This window comes from Anneissia japonica, unplaced genomic scaffold (genome assembly GCF_011630105.1).
Source record: "Anneissia japonica isolate Jap-2015-1 unplaced genomic scaffold, ASM1163010v1 scaffold701_len334292_cov200, whole genome shotgun sequence".
Lineage (NCBI taxonomy): Eukaryota > Metazoa > Echinodermata > Crinoidea > Comatulida > Comatulidae > Anneissia > Anneissia japonica.
Genome location: NW_022682589.1, coordinates 152,782 through 163,659, shown reverse-complemented (window position 1 = coordinate 163,659; position 10,878 = coordinate 152,782). Strand labels below are relative to the sequence as shown.

At 32.6% G+C, this 10,878-nt stretch overlaps 1 protein-coding gene across 1 annotated transcript in view; it reads right to left on the bottom strand.

Moving 5' to 3' along the window:
- Window positions 1–8,343, bottom strand: part of LOC117105323 (fibronectin-like) — a 23,679-nt gene extending 15,336 nt beyond the window's left edge. Inside the window, exons 1-7 of the mRNA XM_033246481.1 lie at window positions 8,012–8,343; window positions 5,636–5,675; window positions 4,880–5,155; window positions 3,943–4,212; window positions 2,571–2,843; window positions 1,371–1,637; window positions 762–1,019 (exon numbers count right to left, since the gene is read on the bottom strand). Coding sequence (XP_033102372.1) covers window positions 762–1,019; window positions 1,371–1,637; window positions 2,571–2,843; window positions 3,943–4,212; window positions 4,880–5,155; window positions 5,636–5,675; window positions 8,012–8,041 — 1,414 coding nt within the window. The 5' untranslated portion in view covers window positions 8,042–8,343. The remainder of the gene's footprint in view (window positions 1–761; window positions 1,020–1,370; window positions 1,638–2,570; window positions 2,844–3,942; window positions 4,213–4,879; window positions 5,156–5,635; window positions 5,676–8,011) is intronic.
- Window positions 8,344–10,878: the final 2,535 nt, after the last annotated feature.

Here is a 10,878-nt window from a genome sequence, read left to right as displayed (position 1 = left end):
GGTAGGACATAGAAACGTCCTGGTGCCGGATCGACCTGGATGAGATGGGGTCCAATTTTGGGATCGATGGAACCTTTTTTAACCATCTTTAATACAGATTTTTCCACTTCCTTAGAAATTTGTGGAGTGGAGTCCTCTGTGAGCTTCCGATAGTGAAGAGGATTGTTTAGTTGTCTTAAGGACTCCTCTTCATAGAATTTAATGTCCATTACGACAGTGGCAGAACCTTTATCAGCTGGTTTGATGATAATATCATCACGCTGACGCAAATTGGCGATGGCCTGTCTCTCATTTTTTGTGAGATTGTCGCGGAAATCTGGACTAGGAGTGTGGTTTTTAACGTCCTCCTCAATGGCCTGAATGAAAGTTTCTAAAGCTGGGCAACGATTCTTAGGGGGATTCCAAGTACTTTTAGGTTTGAATTTGGTAACATTGCCCGTGTTATCCGTGGTGTTGCCGTCGGAATCGGCGAAAAATTCATGGCATCTTAAACGTTGGAAGAAAGCTTCCAGATCCAAAGATAGTTGTTGTGGGTCAGCCTGCCTCGGTTTTGGGCAGGCTGACCCACATATATATATATATATAGTGAAACGATTGAGTAGACAACAAACAGAACCCATAAATAACTGTAACCACAAATAAAATATACAAACAAGTAAAACCTTATTAAAGATTAATAATACTAACAATAATGTTTATTATCACCATCACCTTCCCATAATGTTAATACTTGTTTTTAGAAAAAAATACAAGAAACTAACCAGTACTGGCTGACTCTCGAGCAGATCTCTCGCCGTCTTTTGCTAAAGATGTAACATACACTGTGTACGTCTCTTCAAGAACAACATCGTAATACTCAAAACCATCTGTGTAAATGTCAGTTGTGACTAAAATAGATGTTGAATTGCGTATCACCACTTCGTAATTCAGAACATACCCCACAGCAGGAGGATCCCAGTCGGCACGTAAGTAACTTGAGTTAGTGAATTTCACTACCAAATTCTCCACTGGGCCTGGCACTAGATATAGAAAATATATGCTATCTATAATATAATGTAAGGGTAGGGTGAGGGTTACACCTCAAAATGGGAATGACCTCAGTTTACCTTGGCAGAGTTAAGTCACAATCATTTCTAGCATATGGTGCCTTTTTTGCCATCAATTTAAATTCTTAAATAAAATATACCTGTGGTTGGAATAACATTTTTGGGATTTTTTTCAATGAAGGGTTCTATATATATTTTTCCATAATTGTTTACAATTATAACAAAAATTGAATCACTTAATTATTACAAATACAGTATTATATTATTTGTTTTAAATATTATTTATTAGTATCATTACCAAAATATTATAATCGTTAGACTTACTTGTTGATATACGTAGAGTGTCTGCAGGACTTGTTTGAGTATTGCTAACAGCAACCAGTTTAACCTCGTACTCGTTTCCTGGAGTTAACCCTGTTATTGTGGTTCCAAATTCGCTACCGGAAGCATTCCAAGTCCTTGGTGTTGTTTCAAACTCCACACCCTTATATGTTAATTGATAGAACTCCACAAATCCATTAATCGACGACCAGGTGAATGTTAGAGATGTTAATGTTTGGGAACGATCAATGAACGTTGGTGCATATAAACCTGTGAGTAAAGTTAATGCAAAAATGTGTTAATAATCAAATTTAATAACTAATATACTATTCAATTTATCATTTTATGTGGTTTTATATATCCAGTTAGTTCAATACTGTCTATCCACTGCAGAATAGATGTAATACGCCTGGTATAGAGTATAGAGCAGGCAGCCAGTGGGTGCTGCTTAAGATTGAGGAACGGGAGCTGGAAGTTTATTTCTCAGAGAGAAGATTAATGGAAGGAGATAGAGGGTGCCAGAGAACGTTTCTTCAAAGAAATTACAGCTTGGACTGGTGTAGATAACATCAATTATTTGAAATGGCAAAGGGAAAGATAATTTGGCATTCCATGTTCGCCAAAATCACTGGATATGGCACATGGCGAGATAGAGCAAACTTATTTTTTTCAAATGAAACAAATGAGTAGGTAGACTTTTTTGACTAACGATGAATTTTATTTCACAAGCTTTCATCCCAGTCAATGGGGCTTCATTAGGTGTGTGAGAATGGTAATTGTCAATGCACTCATATTCACAAGGGTTTACATCACTACTTGAATTACTTAATTTACTTCATATTTATTTAGGATTTATTCATAAACCATTATGCTGTTACGGTGCCTAACACCTTTTAACACATCTCCGTTGTTCCAGCTAGATCTTAGTTTCTATTGTTAACTATAGAGATTTACTTTGTTTCTGTATCCAATCAGATTTATTGCTTATCATATATATTTAGCTTAATTATCCAATCATATCAATTTGATGTCCATATTGCTGTATCTTGTGAAACACTTCATTCATCTGATGAAGCCCCATTGACTGGGGCGAAAGCTTGTGAAATAAAGTTCATCATTAGTCAAAAAAGTGCTACCTATTCATTTGTTTCATTGGTATACACTGACTAATATGGCTATACTACTTATTTTTTTCAAACTCACTTGTTGTGACAGACGTCAAGTTACTTGTTTTTGTTGATACTTTAGTTGACAAAGACACTGAAATTATGTATGTTTCTCCTGAAATTAGTTCTGTCACATCTGCTGTTCTGGAAGTTTTTTCGGCAGTTTTATTTCTCAAATGCGTATCTATATTTTGACCATAGTACTCAACAAGGAATGGACCCGAGAGAAAAAGTAGATCTTCAGCCCACCACTTGAAGGTAAAATATGTTTTACCAACATTGTAGAAACTGGTTAGGATGTTGGGTATATCTGTGGTTATAAAAAATTTATTATTAGAATATACAAAATTATTAACTTTAATTATCACATTAAAAACATTGGTTCACTTGAATTTAAACAATTCTACTTGGTGCATCTATTTTTTTTTGTTATAGTTTTTTGAACTTGCACTATACAGAAACTTTTAAGCAAATTAACAAAATAACTTATTAACATTCAATGGAAAATCAATAAAAGCATCATCACTAAATTCTGGGTTTTTTGGTGCATTTTTTTCTATTTACTGTATATTATATATTTATGAGTAAGTAAGTAAACAAATTTTAAGGCATCATGTTATTTGCATATGATTGCTGTTTGATGTGGTGTTTGAAATAAAGAAATAAAGAAATAGTTATATAATTATTTAATGTCACAGAATTTAAATAGTATTAGGTAGACTGTAATTAAACGTCTGGAGGCATCACTGCCCCCATCGTCATCGACTACATTATTTCCATTGCCAATGTTGACTTGTCATATCTCTTTTGAATCAGAAGCTCAACTCACATTTAGAGTGTGCAACAAAAAAAGGTATATTATGAAAACATAACATGATGTAAACATATAAAAAATAAAAATTTCAAACATTAGTTAATGACATAAAATAGTGTTTAAACTAGAGATGGTAAAAAATCATATTTATCAAAAAGTTTACTTCTTATTTTATACTGATCATGGATAACTATCCTGTTGTTGTAGTCTGGTACATATTAGGAAATTCAAGGTCATCAAAAAAGTGATACTTAAGTTTATGGGAGCTGAAATAATGAGTCAAGTAAATGATTCCCAAAATATATTTGAATTGTTGATTGTGGAGTAAATATTATTTATCTTTTTCAAATATATGGTTCTCTGATGAACTGCAGTCTATTACAACCAAAGAAAATATGGTGAGTTGTTAAATTTTCATATTGCATTGTAAGCATGTGCCTGGATTTTGTGTTGATTATGATTCTTTTCTTCCTTTAAGAGTTAGATAATTAAAACGAGCTTTAAAAATGAAGTAAAATCATTTGTATTTTTATGTCTTGAGAATTATTTATTTTTTAATCCTGTATGCTTTGATTAAATTTCCTTAAACACTCACCTGTGCTATAATAAGCCTGCGAAATGTTAAACAAGTCATTGAAACCATAAGTATAAAGATATAACACATAATTAGTGGAGGATGATAGATTGTGAAATGTTACTTCCAAAACATCATTTCCATCAAATTCTTTTTGTTGATAATTAAGAATGCCTTCATTATGCAGATCTGCTCTAAAAGACTTTGCTATTTCTCCACCTGGTAAACTCCAATTAAAGCTTAACGAAGTAAGAGAAGATGACACCACTTCAATCTCTGGATTAGGTGGCACTGAAAAAAGTAAAAGGATTTGTGAAATATAGTAGGCTAAAGGCTAATAAATCCTGTTAAAAAATAACATTTTGTTTTCTTTTTTAGTAAAATAGTTTTGACAAAGCATCTAGGCAGAAGAAAAAATAAAAATAAAGTTTTATTGATGAATGAAAAAATGTGAGTGTGCGAGGTAAAAACAAAAAACGGTGCTATTTAGCCTGAGATCCTATACACATGATCGTGAATGATGTGATGTTACGATGTAAACAGTGTAGTAACGGTATTTATAAATGCTTTAATTTTTATATTAAGCAACAAAAATATATTTCTTATTTTTTGAGGATTTCAAAGCAATGGGCATAACAAAAATAAATAAGAATTTTTTATTGTTTTTGAAATTCCCATACATTTGTAGCGTTGGGCATGTTAATTGGCCAAAAAAATAAAATTTTATTTTTATTTGAAATTATGATTTTTGATTTGAAATTACGATTACGGTTTTTTTAAAAACATCATGTATTCTTTTCTTTTTAAGCTTCTAAAATAGACTAGGGTAACCATACAAATTTCTTAAAACAATCCCCAGCCAAATAAAGCACCAATACAAATAAACACGAACAATAATAAATAAATTGGCAAGAAATATTTTTACATGATATTTTAAACATATTTTGAAATAACTTACATGTATTAACCTCCTTCTGCCGACTTGTGGAATTGTCAGTTATATTAACAGCGACTACAGCAATAATATATGTTTCTCCAGACTTTAACTCAGTCAACAAAGCACTGTAAATATTACCCTCAACTGTTAATTCCTGAGTGGCGTTATCAAAAAACTTTCCAGTTGCTGTTACGACAAACATACTCACAGCATTATCGCTAGGAAACTGCCAGTCAACTTGAATAGCAGTTGCATTTTGAAAAGTGGATTCTTCCAGAATTGGACTTGGGAGTACGCCTTTTAAGAGAAATATAAATTTTAATGAAAACTTAGACAAGATATGGCAAAAATCACAAATAAAAGCAGATAACCATATCAGAACTGCAAACATTTTCATTCATACAGTAGTCATATACAGTAGTCAGAAATGTAATTTCAACTGGCACATTATTACAAACTTTAACAACAAACGACAGGCACACCATTCATATAATAAACAATTTACTTTCAAATTGAACAATTAACTATTAAAAAATAAAACTTATTTTTATAATGTATAACAATGACACACTGATTTAGACTCTGAAAATTAACAGGATTGTTGAAAAACTCAGTTTTTATTTCTGAACAGGAGAGTTCATGTAACATTTGTGAGGAGTGGAAGTCACGTCCGTGAGTCTCCTAGCCTTATTTGGATGGATGGAACTTTTTCAATCATTCAAATTAATATTATTGTAAGATATTTATTTGAAAAATATGATAACTATAATTACTAACCTGCTGAGCACAAGTAGAGAAGACACATTAGAAACACAACCTGAAAAAATGAAAAGAAAGTTAAATAACATACACAACCCTTAATTAGCTCTGCAGTTTCTATAATTCAGAATTCTTGATTTAAACATGTATTGTCCCCTGAAAATGAAAACAAAAATAAAACCCTGATATCCTGATTTTTATACTGGATAATAATAAAAATAATTAAAACACTTGACTGGACTGGAAGTGTTTCGATCATTTTTTTCACTGTAAATTTATGGGTAAACACTTTTTGAATACATTAATTTCTATACCAAATTGATAATTTATGTTACTTCAAATTGAGAAAGTTTATTTCTAAAAATGGTTTTTATGATTTTTTTTTTAGTATTTTCCACTAAAGACAAATACATCATTAATAAATAACAACAATCTGTAGTCTAAAGCAATGATAACTAAGCTTCAAATCATTAGTTTAAGCTACAATTAAAATTAGTAATAATTATAAGCAATAATAGCCAAGCTTCTTATCATTAGTTAATGCTACAAATTTTTTATGCACACATGTTTCCTCTCTCTTTTAAATTTATTGTTCAAAATATTATTACATTATCTATAAGTTTATTTTTACTCTTATCTTATTTAAGATATTTTGTTACCAAGATCTACATAAAATAACAGGCTAATTTAACAATTTTTAAAATGCTTTAGTTATTGTTAATCTCATTGATATATGTCAAATATCAAGGTTTTAAAAAGTGAGAAATAATTCCATTTTCGTGTAAATAGACTTACTAGTTATATTATTATTATTTAGTTTGTAGTTAAGTGTTTGAATAAACAATAGTTGCAGTGCCAGAAGATAAGATAAAGTAAGTGTGTGGATGGAAGGTATCGAGTAAATGAAATTAAAATGTGGGAGATGGTATGGTGTCCGACACCATAAATAAGTACCAATAAATGTATTCAAGAATGGCACTTACTGTAATAGAAAAAATCTCATTTAGGGCGTTATCCGAGAACAGCACTATTTAAAAAATGTGATCTTTGGTAGGTACAATAAAAGGAAGGCTATTGTTAATAATAAAAAAAACAGGATGAGTAAGTAACTGATTATACTGTATTGTATTTATTTTTCAGGGTGTCAACTGTTCAATACTGTGAATCTCTATTTTAAGCATATAAACCTACTTGTACTGTATATATATATATATATGTTAGGATATTTGCTAAGCTTTACTTATTATATTAAACAGCAAGCATTACCTGGCTTATGTTGAAAAGAATACACAAAATGCAGGCGATTGTTGTAGGCAGAAAGTATGAATGAATGAATCATGGCCCTACCCAGTTCAAATAATACAGTGTAAATTAATCCCATATCCCATGTTAGGACAAAAGACTGAAGGATTTGAAATGGAACACAAAAGAACTTGTTTAATGGTTTCCGAAAGATATATGACTGGTTTATTAACTACTGAAAGGTGAAGGAAAGACCTATATTTGTTTTAGATTGATCAGCTATTCAGAAATAAAAAATATATAACAGATACTGGGTAAACAGATATAATGATGACCATTCCCTTGTTATTTATTCCAAGACCATAGTGCAAATTTTGAATGTGTTTTTTTATTTCATGAATTAAAATATTAAATGGAGAACTGAAATGATTTAATGAATTAACATTTAAATCGTTGACAACCTGTAAATATAGATATCCAGAAGTTTTATTTGGACGAATGGTTGCAATATTTGCAGTGGCTTATTTAGCCTAGGAGTCAAGTGAATCGAAGGTGATATGAGGTTATTTCTAACTACGGCCTGTTTATACTTCAACGACAATGATAAACAATAAAAAAGCTAGAGATTGTTCATATAGAAAACAAAGGAAATAAGAGAAGTTTTTACACTAGAACGATTCGATAACGATTTATCAGTTATGCGATGACAACATATTTTGACAAATCAAATAAGATGATGTCATAATCATGTTATCGTTGAAGTATAAACATGCCTTAAAGAACAGACCTTCTTTGAATACCTTGGAGACTTCTCGATATTATTTTTTACAGTATTTAAACAAAGGACTCACAATATGCATACACTTAGGTTGACTAATATTTTTTTCTTCATTTCTGTGAAATATCAGGGGAATTCGTTACTGAAGGTGGGCCTCGTAACCCACTGCATGACTCAACTGGTAGGCGTACCCCGGTCGTCACAGTATGTAACTGATAATCTCCCGAAATTAAATGTCGTGGTGATATACTAATGAGTTTACATAACAAAATAATAAACATTCGGTCTTTAATTAAATAATGTTTAGCCTGGTAGTTAGATCCGATCTATTCTTAGGCCTATATATATTTTGAATTTGACTAATAATTACTCACCTCCATCATATTCCGAATTGTACGCTTCATTTTATTGACACTTCAGTACTGTACGGGGAATAAACTGTAGGAATGCGGCAATGGATAGAGTTCTACTCAACACACATGTAGTGTTTGCACACTTCCTGGCCCTGGGCGTAAAAAATATAAGCCAATGCGGGAAAACAAAAATTTGAATTCCGATTTTAAAATGCAGAACAACTATCCATTCTTAAGCGAACCTTAATATTAAAAATTCAACTATAGCGTTACTCCAACAACTAAGCTAAGTCGCGCGTCCGTCCAACCATACTGCAACCTGGCACTTGGTTCCCCTATTGTAAGCTGAAATTGACTGAAAAGAAATTATCAAAGAGAAGGCTACGCTTCAGTAAACATAATTTCGTACGTAAGAGTCTGATATGACAATGCAAATGCCATAAATTGCTGTGTTCATATAACAATGCTTTTTTCTATGGGGTTCGATAAATTGGAAGCCTTTTTAACACAGAAAAAAAAATCTGTGGCAATTTCTGTTAAAGCCTACGCTAAATTTATTAACTTATTAAAGAAGGAATCACAGAAAAAAGGAATTATTAAATAGCCTAAATGAATGACAGAGATTAGATAGATTCCATAAAATGAATGAATGAATGAATGAATGAATTAATTAATTAACGAATCAATGATGAATAAATGAGACTTTAAAGTCACTTTCAGCTCCATTTAATGTTTTCTTTCTGTCATTTTCTTCTGTTTTTGGTTTTCTTCTAGGCATTTCTCTCTCTTATAGTGACCTTCCAGATGTTCAGATGACGAGATCCAGGATCTTGTCATCTGATCATTTTTTTCTAAAATGATGTACACATAACGAGATCCAGGATCTCGTCATCTAATCATCTCTTCTAAAGGATGTACACATGAGATCCATGATCTCGTCATCTAATCATCTCATCTAAAGGATGTACACATGACGAGATCAAAGATCTCGTCATCTAATCATCTCTTCTAAAGGATGTACACATGAGATCCATGATCTCGTTATCTAATCATCTCATCTAAAGGATGTACACATGACGAGATCAAAGATCTCGTCATCTAATCATCTCTTCTAAAGATGCACACGACGAGATCCAGGATCCCGTCATCTAATCATCTCTTCTAAAGGATGTACACATGACGAGATCCAGAATCCCGTCATCTAATCATCTTTTCTAAAGGATGTACACATGACGAGATCCTGGATCTTGTCATCCGATCATCTCTTCTAAAGGATGTATACATGACGAGATCCATGATCTTGTCATCTGATCATCTCTTCTAAAGGATGTACACATGACGAGATCCAGGATCTCGCCATCAGATCATCTCTTCTAAAAGATGTAGGCCTACACATGACTAGATCCATGATTTCAACATGTCTACATCATGTAGAATAGATAATCAGATGACGAGATCCTGGATCTTGTCATCTGATCATCTATTCTACAGGATGTAGACATGACGAGATCCAGGATCTCGTCAACTGATCATCTCTTCTAAAGTATGTACACATGACAAGATCCAGGATCTCGTCATCTAATCATCTCTTCTAAAGGATGTAGACATGACGAGATTCAAGATCTCGTCATATCTCGTCATCTGATCATCTCTTCTAAATGATGTAGGCATGACGAAATGAAGGATCTCGTCATCTAATCATCTCGTCTAAAGGATGTAGACATGGTGATATCCAGGATCTCCTCATGTGATCATCTATTCTGAGGGATGTAGACATGAGGAGATCTAGAATCGCAACATTTGATCTTCTTTCCTACAGGATGTAGACATGACGAGATAATTATCTAGACATCTGGAAGGTCACCTTAAGTACCTTCAGTTCTTTTCTGATCTACGTATACGGATTTCTCATTTTATTCAGAGCACTTCCTCCAATTGGTGCGTTGAGATTTTTGAATTGTATTGGATTGGAATAAATGAATACATGAACGAACGAATGAACGAATGAGCGGACAGACGAACGACTGAAAGAACTATGACGAAAGAAGGAACTAACGAACGGTGGTTTCATTTCATTTATTTCGTCCAATTTTAAAAACATGTACAACAAAAACAAAAACAAAACAAACAACCTTGACAGAGACAGGATTAAACATAAGCAAACTTAATTGCTGCACAAATTTCTGGGGTGGATGCAGAGGGGGTGCAGACGGTGCGATCGCACCCTCCTAAATTGTATTAAGAAAAATAATTGTTGTATTATATTGTTGATATGAATTATTGGTAAGATTGTTAAGGAACATGAGAGTGCAATTTTCGGGCACCCGGAGGTCAATATTTTTAAATTTTTCGCACCTCAGCCCCAACAATGTTGGGGCTGAAGTGGTGGACTCTCACGCACCCATGGTAGTCCGGTGGCTTATGTCATCCCGTGGGAATTTCGTGATCATTTTGTTTTTGTTTTTTAATTATATACTTTGAAATATGCTGAATCGAATAAAATGAGTCGCCAATTTTTTTACGCTCATCTTCATATGCAAATTAGCTGAAATATGCAAATTAGGTCTGAAAATGTAGGGTACGTTTATCTTGGTAACCACATGTCGTAGAAAGTTGCTTCTTTCTTAAAGTTGTTCAGAACATACATGTTTCTATTTACCCTAATGGAACATTTTCTTAAAAAATGACCGGAAGTGCAATTTTGCCGACCTTATTATCATAAATATGAAAATTAGGGGTGGAAATATATAGGGAGCTATATCTTGAAAACCACTGGTCGTACAGAGTTGCTTTTTGCAGCAAAATGTTTAAAACATGCATATTTATATTTACTATAATGGACAATTTTCTCTAGAAATGATCGGAAATTGCGTTTTTGACCTTTGACC